This window comes from Brassica napus, chromosome A5 (assembly GCF_020379485.1).
Source record: "Brassica napus cultivar Da-Ae chromosome A5, Da-Ae, whole genome shotgun sequence".
Classification (NCBI taxonomy): Eukaryota; Viridiplantae; Streptophyta; class Magnoliopsida; order Brassicales; family Brassicaceae; genus Brassica; species Brassica napus.
Window position 1 is genome coordinate 15,200,392 of NC_063438.1, and position 17,596 is coordinate 15,217,987.

At 37.4% G+C, this 17,596-nt stretch overlaps 4 protein-coding genes across 6 annotated transcripts; 1 reads left to right on the plus strand and 3 right to left on the minus strand.

The window, feature by feature from the left end:
• Positions 1 to 642: 642 nt before the first annotated feature.
• Positions 643 to 3,034, plus strand: BNAA05G17850D. The gene is made up of 10 exons (XM_013817083.3): positions 643 to 955; positions 1,049 to 1,135; positions 1,356 to 1,489; positions 1,628 to 1,686; positions 1,773 to 1,827; positions 1,907 to 1,954; positions 2,072 to 2,176; positions 2,298 to 2,345; positions 2,516 to 2,635; positions 2,709 to 3,034. Exons 1-10 carry the CDS (start codon positions 907 to 909, stop codon positions 2,766 to 2,768), a joined length of 765 nt encoding a protein of 254 aa, XP_013672537.1. The 5' UTR covers positions 643 to 906; the 3' UTR covers positions 2,769 to 3,034.
• Positions 3,005 to 5,327, minus strand: LOC106376942 (protein MOS2). 2 transcript variants are annotated; one of them, XR_007339490.1, is made up of 3 exons: positions 3,904 to 5,327; positions 3,497 to 3,649; positions 3,005 to 3,300 (listed from the first exon to the last, which is right to left on the minus strand). XR_007339490.1 is itself a non-coding variant. In XM_013817081.2 (2 exons), the coding sequence occupies exon 1, from the start codon at positions 5,246 to 5,248 to the stop codon at positions 3,935 to 3,937; it is 1,314 nt and encodes a 437-aa protein (XP_013672535.1). In that variant the 5' UTR covers positions 5,249 to 5,327; the 3' UTR covers positions 3,417 to 3,649; positions 3,904 to 3,934. The 2 variants fall into 2 exon arrangements, 1 of the variants encoding a protein (XP_013672535.1); XM_013817081.2 differs by lacking the exon at positions 3,005 to 3,300 and having other exon boundaries at positions 3,417 to 3,649.
• A 7,595-nt stretch (positions 5,328 to 12,922) lies between these two features.
• On the minus strand, positions 12,923 to 14,288 carry LOC106373836. The gene is made up of 2 exons (XM_013813957.1): positions 13,884 to 14,288; positions 12,923 to 13,756 (listed from the first exon to the last, which is right to left on the minus strand). Exons 1-2 carry the CDS (start codon positions 14,286 to 14,288, stop codon positions 12,923 to 12,925), a joined length of 1,239 nt encoding a protein of 412 aa, XP_013669411.1.
• On the minus strand, positions 14,201 to 17,189 carry LOC111214699. Of its 2 annotated transcripts, none has more exons than XR_007339491.1 (3): positions 16,472 to 17,185; positions 15,461 to 16,402; positions 14,201 to 15,376 (listed from the first exon to the last, which is right to left on the minus strand). XR_007339491.1 is itself a non-coding variant. In XM_022717711.2 (3 exons), the coding sequence occupies exons 2-3, from the start codon at positions 15,756 to 15,758 to the stop codon at positions 15,153 to 15,155; spliced, it is 522 nt and encodes a 173-aa protein (XP_022573432.1). In that variant the 5' UTR covers positions 15,759 to 16,402; positions 16,472 to 17,189; the 3' UTR covers positions 14,201 to 15,152. The 2 variants fall into 2 exon arrangements, 1 of the variants encoding a protein (XP_022573432.1); XM_022717711.2 differs by having other exon boundaries at positions 16,472 to 17,189.
• Positions 17,190 to 17,596: the final 407 nt, after the last annotated feature.

The following is a 17,596-nucleotide window of genomic DNA, read 5'->3' on the forward strand; positions in this document are numbered from 1 at the left end:
ATATAAAAACTGGACTTATACTATTGCTAAAAACCAGTGAAATTCATTATATTAATGTTATCAACCTTTGTGTTCATCTGAGCAGTGGTCTTTTGATGGTTGATCAACAATTGCTACATCATCATCATCAAGTTTAGACTTTTGAGCAACTGGCAAGTTTAGACTCTTGAGCAACTGGAACTGAGCTTCAACAGCTTGAAATAGAGATGGGTTCTTTGGATGGACGGTGTTGAATTGTTGTTTCTGCTGGTATCCTCCCTTATTCTATTTAGAGCTCTGAATCCGAAATGAGTTAACTCTGCACAAACAGTTTATTATGATACTTTTGTTGGAATTCATGTCCCTTGTCTGAGCTAGGTATGATTATCATTGACCTTATGGCTATTTTTATAGTTGTAGATAGAAAATAAATTAAAAGACCTTTTCTACATCTCAATCAATGGCCTATACTTTTGTAAGATATAAACATAAATTTTTTTTTTTTAAATGTATTGTTAAGTTTCTCAATAAACAATACCTGTGGTAGAGATGATACTAGTAATAGATAAATCAGTACCTTATATTTGATGACTATCCATAACCGATAGCCTGAGGATGTATCGTTCTATTAAGCCGGTGTCCAAATCCATCCGAATTTGAACTAGACAACATTTATAAGAGGCGAAAAATAAATACTCGACAACGGAGCAAGTATCGGGTTCGGGCAAACGGGTCAAAATAATTTTTAATGGGACTTTATCAAGTTCAAAATTGAAGCGGGTGGATCCGATAGTTTGAATTGAAATCTCGCCGGCTCGCGTAAAGCTCTACAGATTCGTACGAATATCTGATTCAAAATCTTCCGAAAAAGTTTCCGTTTGTTCCTCAAGCGAGCGGTTTGGATTGTGATCGGAAAGTGAAGAAGAGATGGAGGAGTATCTACAGTGTATGAAGACTCTCCGATCGCAAATGACTGGTACAAATCTTCCTTTTCGCTTATGATTTTCCTGATTCCAGCTGTGGCGATTGTGGACTTGACTTTGTTTATCATGGATTCGACTGAGGATAGATGTGGAGGATCACGCGGCGAAAGTCTCCGTCGAGGAGCAGATGCAGATTACCACAATCGATACCTTGCAGAAAGATCTCGATCATGGTTCGTCTTCGGATTCAGTAGTTTCAATTGAAATGTATGTTGTAGGTGAATTGAAAGCAATTTCGTTTGGAATTTCTCAAGCTTATTATTATTGATGTCTTCGCTCAGATTAGGCTGAGTTGTGATCAACTATTGAGAATTAGAGTAACAGTCCTTTGTTCAAATTTGGATCTGCGCTTTGTATTCATCAGATTCATACTCTTTTATCTTTTTATATCAGCATTGTGTGAGACAAAGAGACTCAAAGAAGAGACGGATCAGAAGACGAGGACTAAAGGCGAACTATGCTCACAGATTCTTGGAAAGCAGAGAAAGATTTCGTCAATGGAATCTGATTCAGCAAATCTTGCACAGGTACACTTGACCTCTTACGTTAGCCATGAATATGAAACTAGTATAAAAGGTCTTCTTATGCCTTTAGAAGTTATCACACTGTTGTTAGCTTTGTGTGCTGCTTGCACTGAGTGAACTGTTGTTTATCTTGTGTCGTAGAGTCTGGAGCTTATCCTACAAGAACGAGACAGTATATCTGCAAAGCTTGTATCCAAACGGTAACTCAAAAAGACCTTACCGCTAGAACTGGAATGTGGTTCTGGAATCACCTTGCGACTGTCAATTCTATTGTTTATAATTGCAGTTCTAACTATATAAAGACTGCAGAGGAAGCTAAAACCAAACTAGAGGAGCAGAAGGTTTTTTATTTGCATCCTCTTGTTGTGATTGTGTTTACCAACACATCATTAACCTTTATGTCGTCCTTATTTTGGTCAGGGCTGGTTTGTTTCCCATATGAGCAATGAAACTGGCCAACAAAGACAGGTTCGTTCTCCTATGAATCCTTACATACCTGTTCCATTAAAATAGACTTCCAATATTTGCATAGTAACTGACGTAAAGATGTCTCCTCACTTTTTTTGTTGGTCCTTGATACTTTAGAAAGAAAAATCAAGGAAAAACCTGATGGGATTGTCAGATTCTGCTAGAGCAAAGCTTGATCAAGCAAAACAGATGAGATCCGAACTTATCCAGGAAAATTCCAAGGTTATTATCAACTTGTTACTGTTGGTTCTCGAGATAAACTTACAGTTTATTTCCCTAGTCCGGTAATGCTACATGATTTATATCTTTGGGCACCTTTCTGAATTACAAAGTTTCATTTCAGATCAAGCTATCAATTGAGAATGTGAAGAACAAGATTAATGATTTCAAGGTAGTTACTCTCTGGGATCATTTCTACCATTTTGATTTTGCATAGTGCATCAGTTAGATCTTTTGCTCACATCAAGAGATTTCCACTCTGCCTTTCTATATTCAATTATGTATGGGTTTTTTTTTCTGCACCTGATACTGTTCTATTTCCTCAACTCGTGAACAATGCAGCCAGAGTTAATGCCATTGGATATTAAGATTCTAGAAGAGGAATACACCGCACTCTTGTCAGATGAATCTGGAGAGGCAGAGTATTTACATTCGCTGCAGAGACAGGCTGAGAAACTGAAGGTGACATTGATTTTGTTGGCTTGGTTTTGATTTTTAATTATGTGACGATCATGACCAACTACACTTGCTGCAGGGGATATCTTACATTGCTAAATGCGGTTGTGGAGAGGAATACAGTGTTGGTCTATATTAGGCTAAAGTCATGCATGCATCATCACCTTTCAAGTATATGAATATGTGAATGCATCGAGAACCAAAACGAAGCTTTCTTTATGTGCTACTTCTTTGAATCTGTGCTTTACCTAACGGGGTTCTTGTTTAGTTTGTTGAGATACAACTTCAATACTCTCTTCTTCTTTTTTTGCCAAAATTTGGAACTTCAGTACTGTCTTGTTGAAGTATATAATGTCTCACAGTTTGCACGAGAAGAGCACTTTTTTATAATATTCCGTTTATATATCTATAATACATAGGATAAGAAGCAGCAAGCAATATGAACCATCTGTTTGACTTGTCATCTTGATAGCCTGAACTTAAATAGTTTGTGCAAATCTAAATCTATAGCTGATACACAATGTCAGAAGACGAACATGAAGCTCGTAGACATTATAATTTGGGGGTAAAAAGGAAGAACTTAAGTCAAATAAGAGAAGAAGAAAATTGGAATAGAACTGATTTCTTTTGTTTCCTCAGCACAGTATTGCGAGTTCACTCCAAGTCCAGGCCTATTACCATATAAAGTTTAGAATGGATGGTGGGAGTGAGTAAAACTTATTCATCACCTAGAAAATTCTAACGTAAATGTATCACTATACAAACTTGATCTAAAACTGCGCTTATCTTCCGAGTAAAATTCATGGATTAGTTCTTTTAGTTCAGACCACAAAGTTTGTAGATGTAGTGAATAAAATGGTGCAATACCATGTACGTACTCTTACAAAGTGCCCTTACAGATAGTACAGTGAGTGCAATTACTGGAAGACAGACACTGAAGCCAATGTCAATTTTGTCTGTAAACTCAACAAACGCATAACTCCACCGAGGTTCCTCGTAAATCTGCAAGCTGCACCTCATCTGTCACACATTAAATATTGGTAAGAGTTATTGGCATTCAATCCTCAATTACACCGAGTTCAGCTTTGCCAAATCAAAAATGGAAAATAACTATCTTATTCAAAACACTTCCCGGTTTCAAGAAACTTATGCAGAATCACATAGGAGAAGAACATTTCAATATTGTTACTCTGTTTAAAAGCAACGCCATGTGAAACTATTGGTCTATCCAATAAGCAGAATTGCAAGGAAAGAAAATGAGGTAGTTGCAATACCTGAAAGTAAGCAGCTTTAGTGTTGATAGTTTCAGTATTCAACATCATCCATATCGCCCATGTACTCAGCAACTTGTTCAAGTCTAACATCAAGCATCTTGTGGTTGTCTAAGTCACGAACCACACCAGTTTCTTTATCCAAATCTTTCTCAACCAAATTCCCATAGACGCCCTTATGTTTCCCCAACAGAATCAAAACCGGTCCTCCTCGCCTAGGCAGTGCCGTCTCCAGCAGCTCCTGATCAACCCCTTGAACCAACTCTTGCGTCTCGTCCATCATGATATCACAGGTCGTTGGTCCGACAACATCAACAACTTTCCCTTTCTTCAGATACAGCCTCCCACTTTTAAAATCCTTGCTCACTATTCTCACCTTTATATGACTCCTGAGCCATGAGGGCTTCTTAACTCTCCTCTCACCTCTATCATGCTTCTCACTGACTCTAACTTCATTTCTACTCACTCTCTCTGTTCCTCTGCTTCGTTTACTCGCTTTCTTATCTTTCTCCTTGTCTTTCAACTCTTTTAAACACCGTTCTTCTTCCCGGGAACCCAAATCTGCTACATCACTCAAACCAACTCTCACTTCATCTTCACTTCCAGAGAGCTTCAAAGCAAACAAATCATTACCAAGCTTCTCCACAATCTTACCCTTTAATCCCATATCTCTACCAGCAACGATCCGAACTTCTTTTCCAACAAAAAAAAGATCCCCACCATTAACATCAAGTTTCACACTTTCTTTAACTTTATCAACAACAAGCTTAGACTTATCAAGATCGAAACCTAAACCTTCCTTAGCAGTCCAGCGTTTGTACTCCTTAATCTGGACATCATCTTTAGCGTTCTTACCAATCCCCTTGCCAGGCTTCCACCCATACCCAGCCATCAACGCAGCTCCAAAACCCTCCACAGGAACGCTCTCGAAGTCCTCTAAGGTCGGGTCATCAGCAAGCGACTCCAGATCTTTCCTCAAACTCTGCATCATAAGCTGCTCTATCGGAGCTAGGTTCCGATCTTCTTCTTCTTCGTCGTCCTTTGCTTTCTGACGCAGCTTCAAACCGTAGGTGATGTTCTCCTGGGAACCGGTTAAAGGAACCTCGGGTTCGAATTCGAGACCCGAACCGGTGTTGCCGGATTGGAGCGGGAGATCGAGATTCTTCATCTTCTTGTGAGGCCTCCATGTGTTGTCGATCGGAGGGATGACGTGTTTGGGAGTGGAATCAGCTTGGGTTTTCGAAGGATCGAATTCCGTGACGAACTCTTTGCTTGTACCGTCATCGACGGCGCCGGCGGCTGTGACTTTGGGTTTCGATTTGGAAGGGAGAGAGAAAGAGAGCTTCATGATTGATCGGTTTTCTTCTCTTCTCTCTCACGAGCAGAACCCGAATGAATGTCACAAAGACGCTCCGTGGGTCGGAGATGGGTGCTCGTAGATTACATACGAAACAGATGGGCCTATTAAGTATTTAGTAGGCCAATGGGCTAAACTTAGAGGCACGTCCGTTGGTAATGGTGACAAGCTTAACAGATATTCTTATCAGGTTTTTCTCTAGACATGACACGTTTTAGTCACAATTTGATTACGTAATCCAAACCCGATTTAATATTTTGATGGCCTTTGTTTAGGCATCGGACATATTATCCGGGATCAAGATTTGATCTGAGATACGTTTTGGATTCGCTCCGAAAATAAAATATAACTTTTAGGTTTAGATCTAATTTGGATCCATATTTTTAAAATATATTAATTTCATTAATATTTATATTTGATATATTAATATCTATACATAAATTAGTCTTATAATATTATATATTAATTTTTATAATATTATCAACACACATATTTATATATATTTATAAATTTTGTATAAATATTTAATTTGTGTATTATTTGTAGAATTAGTATTTTAAAAGAATATTTTTGAATTATTTTTATGGATCCGGATTCCAATACCCATGGATAATGTTATATTTAGACGGATATCCAGAAACCACGAATACAGATATTAAATCTACGAATCCGATATATCTGAATCCAGATCTGGGTATTTAGATCCGTCTCAGATCTACTTTGTTATTAAATCAGATCTAGCAGTTGCCCATATATTTTAAAATGGATTTAGTTGAATCCAAAGATATGTATGCCCAAAAAATAATGTTAGTAATTTAGTGTCATAATTTGACTTGACTATAAGAATATGTTAAATGACAAAACAACCATTAATGAAAAATCTTAAGAAGAGTAAGAAAGTTAATAGTTAATTCGTTTAAAAAAGAGCAATTGCACCTGATATACACGGAAAAAAGATTAATTCGTCGGGTGGTTATGTACTGTTTCAGTTTCTATATATTTCAAAAATAACCCTATATATAGGTGTTCGTACTCTGTATCGGCTACGATATAGGGAGCTAAAAATTCAAGATGTTTCTTTAATAATGAATGTTGTATACTGTAGCAAGTTATTGAATATATCAAACACTGCAAAGAATCCATCTTCTCCATTATAGCGCACATTACTAAAGTAACAAGAAATTTTTTGCGGAGTCTACGAAGAACAGCTCTCGATTAATAACCGGAAGAGGATTCTTGTAGTTATGGTTTCAGCGTGGTTTATTGACTGTTCAGAAGAACCTGAAGAACCAGACATGCAGAACATTCCGGAGATGATGTTTGCCGGCGGCGAAGAACCAGTTGGGGTTCGAATTCTTACTTATCAATCATCCAGTGCTCCACAACGCATCTTGAATGCGTTAGACGAAGAGGAGGTTGATATTATTAGGCGATCTTCATTTGGGAAGTTGATAGAGATAGCCGACAAACCTGCATTTTACGGAAGATTCGCGCGATATATGTTATCAAGGCAGCTGAAGACAAAGAAGAAGTATGAAACTTGGTTCCGATTTGCAGGTAAACCGGTAAGGTTTTCAATTAGAGAATTTGCGATTGTGACGGGATTACCTTGTGGGAAATTCCCGCAGAAGTCAAAGATGAAGTTGAAGGCAACAATAGCGGAGCAAACTTATTGGCCATGTTTATTTGGAAAAGTTGAAGTTGTTACAGTGTCTTCTGTTATTAAGATGCTCTACCGCAAAACGGTTAAAGACAGAGACATCCGTATTAGATATGCCTGCTTGGCGTTGCTTGAATCAGTTCTTCTTCCAACTAGTCTTAATATGAAGATATCTAGAGATCATGTTGAAGCTATTAAAGATCTAGATGCCTTTTTTCGTTTCCTTGGGGACGGGTAGCATTTGATATGCTGATGTCTAGTATCAAAGAGAGAGATGAGATAGCTTTGTCTCAAAACACTATCGCATTAAAAGGATTCGCTCTTGCAATACAGCTTGTAATGGTTGCAGCGGTTCCGGCGTTGACTGAGGTTGTGCAAGATTCGTGTTCTTCATCTGATTCTGATAGTGAAGATATTGATGGAAGTGGGCGCGATATTTTTACGAAGAAACGGACCCTCAATCCGGCACATGCACGGTATTTGGACAAGAGAACTGATGTAAGTCATTGTATCTCCCAATATTAGTTGTTTGTTGTCTATATATAGTAGGAACTTGCAATTGGCCATATATCTTATATTAGTTCTTATTTCATATTTGGTTACAAATTTTTTAATGCAGCCCTACTGAATAACATATTTTTCATTGGGTGAAGGTTATTGTTCATAGCATCTTGGTTCAAGATCCGGAGCGACCTATTGATGAGGCCATTTTAGTTCGGCATGATGAAGTTCATGATTCAAGAGTTGATAACTTGGTCGAGGCCATCAGGCGTTACCCCTGTTCGGAAACTCGATAGGCGCTATACGTGCGCTCGGGTTGGGCCTAGCGCCTAATGTAAAAATCGGAGATTAAGCGGGGATTACGCGGGGCCTAGTTTTAAGTTTATTTTATATTTTTAAATACGTATATATATAATATGTAGTTTATGTATTCATATCCGAGAAAGTTGCGGTGGCATAGTGGTAACGGTTCTACCCTAATGTCCCTCAGACCCGAGTTCAAACCTCCCTTCCGCCTTATTTTTTGCTTTTTTTACCAAAAAAATAAATGAGTGGCATTTTTGTAAATATCTTGTCGTCTTCCTCATTAAATCATTAGGGTTTTCTGGGTTCTGCAATTTTTCTTCCTCGCCGCCATTGATTTTCTTCTTCTAATCTTAACTATTGTTGCTGTTTAATCACGATTTACACATAAAAACAACACATTAGCTATCTATTAAACGATTTCGAGTATCAGAATGACGAAAAATGAAGATTCTTTTGTACCAGCCGCCTAGTTCGCCGAGTTGGGATCAATCACCACGGCCAGGGACCGCCGAGCGTTTAACCGCCGCAAATCCGGTCACGGCGGCCGCGTTTTAGAACAGGGGGCGTAACTATCAATTCAATAATTTGTGTTTCCGCGGTGGGCTTAGAAAGATTGATGTTGTTCATATGCGAGAAAAGGTCAAATCATCTGCAAAGTGTAAGAGAGCAAAGAAGGTTATTACTACTTCGGCGGAAGCTGAGAACAGTGTAATCGTTGACCTTGTGCTGGAAAAAATTAAACCTCAGATTGATGTACTGGAATCCAACATTAAGATAGGTTCATCTCGGGTTGATGCTATAGAGGGGGGTGTTCGTAAACAAGTTGAGACGTTGTTGGGTAAGTTTAAGGGAGGAAATGCTTTCATCTCTTAAGGATATCGTTTCAGACGTTTGTAAAGACCACCTTGCTGCGCATAAAGGCCCGGGAAATTATCAACCGTCTTCTCCGACAAATGTAATCGTTCCCGGATGTCATACCAGCCATGTTGCCGACGCAAATGCAAAGACAATAGAAAACGTTCTACGTGACATTAGTCAATACTCTACACCTCCCCGCTCGAACCGTATATGTGAGGTACCAATTATGTTCACATAACTTTTTTTAAATTTGTATAACTTTTTATTCCATGTCTTATGAACTAACTACTGTTTTTTATTACATTCAGTCCGTTAATCCTACTCCGACGAAGAAACACCAGGTTGAATCTGGCTATGTATGTGGAACTCCGGTAATTCAGTCAGGTGCGCAATCAGCTAATAGCGAGAATCGATCTAGGCAACAGTCATTCCAACATAAGTTGGTAAGATATTTGAACTGTTATCGGTTTGAATTAGTGATCTATATTATATGCTAGAATAGTTTTAATTTATTACATTTATTGTTCTTCTAAATCAGACTCCGCAAAATAACGAAGACAACATTGCGGATGAACCTTCGTTTTCGCTTGGTCTAACTCAGGAAGAACATATTCAAGAAGACATCCCTATTTTGGGAAAAACTTGTCCTGACCATGTACATTTGTCTCACACGAATGTGGATGACAATATTGAAGGAAGTTCATCGTCACGTAGAAGTAAGAGGCAAAAGACGGTTCCATCGGGTCTTGTAGAGGATTACCTTTGTGGACCTCATTTACTGTCAAGGGCTAGGGAATCTCAGAGGAGCATATTTGCGACATTTGATACTTCAGAGTTGGTAAGGAAGTTCACTAATCTGGAGTTCAAAATGAAGTCAAATTTGTAAGTTTAGTTCGTTCTTTGCATTATATTCAGTTGGAAATATTGAATATATTACTAAATGTTCTTTGCTTTTGGTTTTTAGTGTGATCAACGTTGCTGGTTTAACTGTGTCTAGAAGGGAAATTCTTCTAATTTGTGAGAGGCAAAGAAATTACACTACCAAGGTATTTTCCGGATTATAGTAGTATTCAACTATATATTATGGTGGTATATTTGTTCTTATATTATCTATGTCTACAGGTTGTTGATATTCTTATTAGAGTTTTACGGTCGGTTATTTTGCATCAGTTACCTTCCGAAGGTTCACAGAGTGCTGAGTTTCTTGATACCAAGTTTGGTGCTGCTATAATGAAGAACTTTCCCAAGTTCCTTAAGAGTAAGAACAAGGAGTCCTACATATTTCGAAAATCATTGAGTGGTATATTCCCAACCAAAGAAGCTCCAAAGGTTAATCCAAGGAAGTATTATTTTCCTTCAAATGTTGGGAACAAACATTGGGTTGGTATTTGTTTTGACACTGGGGCTGGGACTGTCACCATCCTAGATTCATGCTTTGCATTGCACAAGCAAAAGGCGTTAGAGAAGATAATTACTCCTGTCATACAGATGTTACCGTATCTTGCTAGATATGCTTATCTTGACATAGAAACTGATCCGGTTATTCAGTGTTATGATGTTGCTAGGCCAAAATCAGTCGCCCAGATTAAGAATGAAGCCGATTCTGGTTTGATGTCTTCGCTATTTATGGCGAGTCACGCTCTATATGGACCAGAAGCTTGTAAGAATATTGGTGATGATGTGCTCGTCGAGGAAAGTAAGAGTGCAGCAATACTGGCGTATGAGTTCAAGGAAAAGTTATAGGGTATGCTTGATGGTGAAGTGTTTGTTTTACTAAGTTTCCTCTTTAATTCTTGTAATGAGTTGGACTTGTATAAGTGAGACAACTTGTATGTAATATGTTGCATGTGTACGTTTTCTTTGGATTTTCAAACTCTGTTATGTTCTTGTACTATTTTCATGTATTATATTTGGCTGTGTTAAATTTTTTTTTTTAATACTTTTCAAAGAGTTGAGGAAAAAGCTATAATTTAACATTATTGTATAAATGGGAAGTAATCCGGTTTTAATAATAGGTTGATTCAGTTCAGTTACCTGATTATTGCATATGACCATCCTATTTATGTTACTAGAGGAAAATATTCTTAGTTTTGATTTTGCAAATACGACAACAAGTGTTGTTGTTGATGTTTACAAGTAGTGCACGCGTATAGAAAGTAGTGTGAGTTGTCTTATCTTTCCTACACAATTTTCAGCTATGTGTCTGTTCTATCAAGTATCGAATATCATCATCATACCTATAGTAGAGTCGGCAACTTTGTCCTTCAATTATTTTAGTGGATGAATTATTGGTTTATCTTATCCATGGACTTGTTACCAAAATTCGTCTATAAATTTCTATACTTGTTTACAAGTTATCATCCATTTAATTACGGCCAGAAGGGAGCAGTGGAATAGAGTAATATTGTTAAAAATGTTGGTTTAAATACTTGTACAAAACTCGGTTTCTAATTCCTCCTTTATATTTTGTAGATGGCAATTCCAATGAGTGTAACTTTACATCACGGTGCATGGCGTCGTGCCGACGATGGACATTGGACTTTCCATAGGAACCCAAGTGATCTCGGCTATACGGTTATGGTCAAACCAACTGAGACGGTGGAAGATTTGGAGACCATTATCCGTGAACGCTATAAATTGAAGCCTGAGACACCCATGGTACTGGCCTATCACCTACCTGAATGGATGCTTGAACCTGAGGGAACTCGTACACCGCCTATTACATTGACAACTACCCCACAAGTTGAAACGATGATGCAAATCCGTTCTTGGTGGTCTGAACTAAAGCTATGTGTTTCTTCGGGTGCTGAAAATGTGGCTCATTACCAGTTTCTTTGTCAAACTACTTTCACTATAAGTGGTGCAACCTTTGTATTCAAAGGTTAGATATATAGTACTTATATTGATACTTTCTTTTAGACAATATAAAAAAACTACATTTATTAAAAAAATTGTTTTGCTAGGTTATAACGAGAAAGAACTTGTTGCAAGCAAGGAGGTCCTTGAGGAATGCTGTAAAGAGGAAGAGATGGTTCCAATCTACAGGGCTCATCAAAAGAGGTGCGCAAGGTTTGCCCTCCATGGCTACATAAGCTGAAGGTTTAAAACATTTTATATGCTAATATTAATTTGTAAGTTTGGTTTTTTTAATAACTGGCTAACAATATATTTGGTTAGGTTCGGGATCTTCTCCCTCTGGGTCACAAGGGTAGAAGTTGAGGTGGTGAATGTGTGTGAAACAATTTCGGAAGATTAAGCATGCTACTGTGGTTTGCGAATGAAGTTGTATTTCCTTTGATCTTGTTATCTGAATAAATGTTGGTTGTTGTTCTTAAGTTTCTAAATTTCCTGGTTTTTTTATTGGTGTGTTTTGAAATTTCTAATGTAATGTATGCTGGAAGTATTTATGTAACATATTTAAAAATCGTGTTTAATAATTGTCAGTTTGGAATGTAATATATTTTATGAAACAAATATCTGAACTGCAACTCTATAGTATACGACTAATATAGGACCGTCATATAATATAGAATAGCGTTTAATATGCATCAGTTTTGAACGACAATATTATTTGATCACCTATGAAATTAGTAGTGCATGTCTATAGTATAGGACTAATTATGGTAATATCATGTTGCTGTATTAGTTTAATTGGAAACCCGAATGACATACCTTTCTTATTAAGGCGTAGAACAATTTTAAACAATTACCAAATATTCACACCTATATGAATATTTGGGTCCATACATTGGGAAGTAACTTGTTACGATGAATACTACACATTTGTGCTATGCTATAATATATACTTAGTCTCACTTATCATATAATATTACAATGCTGGCTATAAAACTTAGGCTTTCGTACTAAATTCCCATATACTGGATATGATTCACTATAGGTCATTGTATATTAGCTATAATAGCCGATGGTTTTCTTATCTATGTTTTCATCTTATCAACTTTAACGAAACAAAGGGTACGTCAGTTACTATACATAGTAGTCTTTAACGACTCATATATTTCAAACTTAGACATTGGCTTTTATTTATTTCATAATATCAGGAACAAGTACAACCCTGCCTCTAACCGAACATGGATACAAATATTTTACAAAAGCATGTTTAACTTTTTTTAGTATTTCACAATCCACCATTCTTATCAAACACCTTCATCATCCGAGATAAGCCAACTTTAACTTCATGCACTTTCTTTTTATATCGCCCCTTTGCATGTGGCTTTGTTATGACCCACGCCTTTACAACGTCTACACACATGTCTCTTCCTTGGGGTCTTCATCTACGAAAAGAAAATTGTGTAAGAGTTTCATATTATTTAAAAAGTTCAAGGTAAGCTGCTTACCCTTATTTCTCCAGTAGACAAGATCCGGCTTTTGCGAGGTCTCCCTGGTGGACGACGATTTGTGGGTGGGCATATTTGGATGGACTCACTTTCACCTTCTGTCCCTTCGATACTTGGATTGACCTCGCTGCTTATAGGTAATATATTCCCGGCATATGCAGCAACTAGAGTGTCAATAGTGTAAAAATCGGAAACCAGCGATTCAATACTTGATTTCTCTTTGATTGCCGCCGCAATGGCATGGGGGCAAGGAATGAGGAGCGTCTGAAATGAGAAACAGCTGCAAGATTTGGTGTGTAGGTTAACATGGTAAGATATTCCGTCTTTGTCTTTTACATCGAACTCACCAGCGTTAATCTGGCAAACAAGCATCCAACCGCTAATTTCAAAATTTTCTTCCACAATACTGGTCACACGTGGAGTTAATCTAAGATTGGGATGTTGTGTTACATCATGTCTTTCTGCGTACCATTTCATCAGTTTAGAACGGATGTACTCGACCAAATGTAGTATCGGATACTCTCTTGCATTTCGAAGAACAGAATTCCATGTCTCTGCTACATTGCTTGTCATGAGGTTGTACCGATTTCCAGAGCAATGAGCACGGGCCCAGTGCTCTAAACCGATATCTAATAGGTATTCAGCACATGTAGGATTTATGTTCTTTATTTCATTGAATGTTGTGTAAAACTCGCTGAGTTGAAAGGCCATGGCTGCCTTGCCCACCAAGTAACTGAGATGTTTGTTTTTGAAATAAGTTTGGATGTTGCGTTTCAGATGTAAAATACAAGCGCAATGCTTTTCTGCTGGATACACCTTCAACCATATACAATACAAATTCATATTATTATATTTTACCAATAAACATGTTTTACAAAAACACCTTTCTCTATGTAAGGAAGTAAATGTTGTGACATATTTATATATAAATTATAATGTATACCTTTGAAATTGCTTTGTATATGGATGAGTGTCTGTCTGAAATGAATACAACATTGTCCTCGTTTGGAATGAATTGCAAAAGCATCTTTAGGAACCACTCCCATGCATTGTCATTTTCACCGTCAACAATTCCCACCGCAATAGGGAAAACCTGGTAATTTCCATTCTGAGCTGAAGCGGTTAGTAAGCAACCAGCATATTTCCCTCTCAAATGAGCTCCGTCAATTATAATAACATTACGCATATGCCTGAATCCATCAATACTGGCACGAAGAGCTAAAAACATGTATTTGAACCTATGACCGACTCCAGCATCGTATATTGCATGGATTTCGGCTAAAGTCCCTGGATTTGCTCTACTAATCGCTGAAGATACTCCGGAAGCAATTTGTAGGATGTTGCACATGAGCCTTTCGCATAGTCTAGGGCAACCTCACGAGACCTCCATGCCTTCCAATATGATATCCTAATATCGTGATCTCCTAGCATTAGTTGGATAATCTCATTAGGCCGTGGTCCACTAGCTTGACCAGCAAATCTTGTCTTTATTATCTCTCCAATGACGGTATGGGTCGCATGATCTTCATATCCTGCGGTAGGTTTTTTTATTATTCATGTATTGTAATCTTTCAGGATACCATATGTAAGAAAAATTGTTTACTATTTCGTTATTACAAAGACATTATTTATATTTTATTTCTATATTGTCTTTACTCGAAAGTAATATATTTGTTACGCACTTGGCCTGATTCGGTTAGTATGGTATACTAAATTGTTTGTTGTATACCTGCACGTTCGTCGACGGAACATGTATGGTCCAAATTTAGTTTCCGAACTTCATATTTTTCAACATTCTTCAGTTTTACTGCATAAACTCTCCAATTGCAAGTTAAACTTATGCACTGAAGAACCATCCCATCTGGTAATGAACGTGAGTTTTTAAACCGGAATTTACATCTCAATGTGTAAGATGCCATTTGTTGTTTGAAATCAGCTCTATTTCTGAAAACCTTTCCCACATATAATTCCTCAGAATTATTTGTTTTGTTTCCTACAATATTCGGATTTGGTGCCTTTGTTAGTTACTAATAGGGAAATATAAAATAGGATAACATATTTTACATTCATATTTTCACATTACAAACTTCCACAAACATATTAGTTCTGCTTCGGTGATGTTCAAACAAGCCAAAATACGATATTCTTGAGCCAACTATTTCACAACAAAAGAGGCAACTTATTTATTCTAATAGATTTAAACATGCAGTTCTTAAAAGAAGGGACGAAACACACCGCTGCCCTCATCCGGGTCAGAGCACGAGCCATTCAAAGCTTCTATGGGAACATCTCCATTGCTTGGTACTTTATTTCCAAGAGTAAGGGTTAGATCAAGGGTAGGTTCTGCCTTGTTGGAGTTGTCCTCTGGAGTTGGGTCAATAGGAAATTCCGAAGATCCTGCTTGGTTTATGTTTACCACTGCTGTAGAGGAATCACCTACACAATCGACAAAAATAAAAAACTTGAGTTGAAAATTTCTATGATTCACAAAAATTCCCAATGTTTTTTCTTTTACTTTACCTTCCATAACAGCCGGTCCATTGTTTGATAGTTCCATACCAATTGTTGCGATATCTTCAGCCGGAGGCGCAGAAGTGATGATGATGTTTTCGTTCAAAGCATCTGAAGAAGCGGTGGTCGAGCCATCATCATCGTCGATGATGATTATTGTTGCTGGTTGTGGGGCTGCGATTCTACGATTTGGAGCAAGAGGCAAACCAATCACACGTTCAGTTGGGTGGGTTGAATGTGCATAGTACACTTCATAGTCATTTTCATGAGCGGCAATTCCATCCCAGTATTCCTCTTCCTCCGTCATGTCTCTCCAAACATTTAGCGGCTCCACTTCTAGAGGGGTTGAATGATTCAGAAGAGATGCTGGTTGGCCAATTGGGATTGCATATTGTATTGCAACTCCTCAATAGTCATCGGTTCACCATAGAGCATTAGGAATAAATTAAAAACATTAGTATTTGCTATATAGATTAAATATAATAACAAAAAAAATCGTATATAAACCGGATGTTCTTGTATCAATTTCAACTATTACGTATATCAGTCACAAGTGAAACAAGTGATTTATAAATCAATATATTACTTTAATATCACATTTCTAACGTTCTGCATATATATTACTGAAGAAAAAAATACTACTAGTAGTCATTACGGTTTAATTAGTACTACTATTAGTTAAGAAAATTAAGTCTCCTATACCTTCATCATTTTCACCATAGTAGAACTCTTCTTCCGGTGAAATGGTACCGGCTTCTGCCATAGATACAACATCGTCGACGGTTAACCGTGAAAACCCTGTTGCCTCTTCTGCTTGGACGTTGTCATTAGGCAGACCATATACCATTTCTATCTCAAGAGCAACACGAAATACAATGAGGAGTTGTGGCTCATTGAACATTATTTCTAATATGTGTTTGCTACATACGATCGGATGGCCTCCAACCAAATCTATGAAAAAATAAATATAAAATCAGTTAACCCTTCACATATGATTTTAAATAATTATTATGGACTAACCAAGAATTGCTTGCCGATGTTGGGCTTCTAATACGCCCTCTTCAAGGTAAGTTGTATCACCTATAGTGAAAGGCGATCGACGCAAGAACTCGTACCTTGCAACTAGTTCAGGTCCACTAGTTACATAGAGTACCGCCTCAGACATGTAGTCTCTTACACTTGTCAGAATCTCAACATCCTTGTCACAGGATAAGGTGATCGGCGGCGTTTTTGGACCATCATGGACAATCATCCAGTCAGGGAGTTGATAAGTCAAGGCAACGGGAGTTAGTATCCCGAGATTTAACCTTATACGAATCAACTCGACCAGACCATCAAAGGATTTGTTGTTGGTTATTATGATGGCTTCACCGTGATAATAAGAAGTTACCTCAAACGACCAATATCCATTTGAATTTTTAGTCCAAAGCCCTAAAGAGAGCTTTACCAATCTCCCCATCTATACAAAATCGTTTAAAAAATTTACACCAATGTCATATACTTGTGTATGGAAATCTAAAATAATCTAAAGCAGCAAATAATTTTTCTTTATCAGTAAATGATAAACCCTACAACAAGGAAAAAAATTTTGCTACCTTATTTTAACCCAATCTCCGGGATGGAACAAAGAAAACTGGATTTGGTGATGCTTCCTTATATCGCCATACTGATCTGGGAGAGCATGTATTTATAGCAATTATTGGAGGAGAAGGTGAAGTTACTTACACAATATCCAGCTAATACGCAAGTGTAGTCTGCACCGGCTTCCTAGTGATAGGCATCATGATTCTATTATAGGTTACAAAAATATCTCTGACAAATGCAATATTATATTAATATACAACATTCTCGAATTGTTCCTTGCAACAATTGCATTGTGAAATTGGTTTACATGTTTCGGTTTGTATAATTTATTTGACCAACATGTAAAAACCGATTTGGTACGACAATTTATCTTATTAATAGTAAGCAATTAAAATCGGTATGGTAAATGTTCCACTATCATATTGTCACGGTACAAAACGGTTTAAGCACAAGGTATTACTTTTGTAGACTTTATTTTTTATTCATCACCTACACACTTTTGATTTTGATATTTTATTGTCCTTTTTGATTAATTTGACCGATCTTATGGTTCTTAAACCT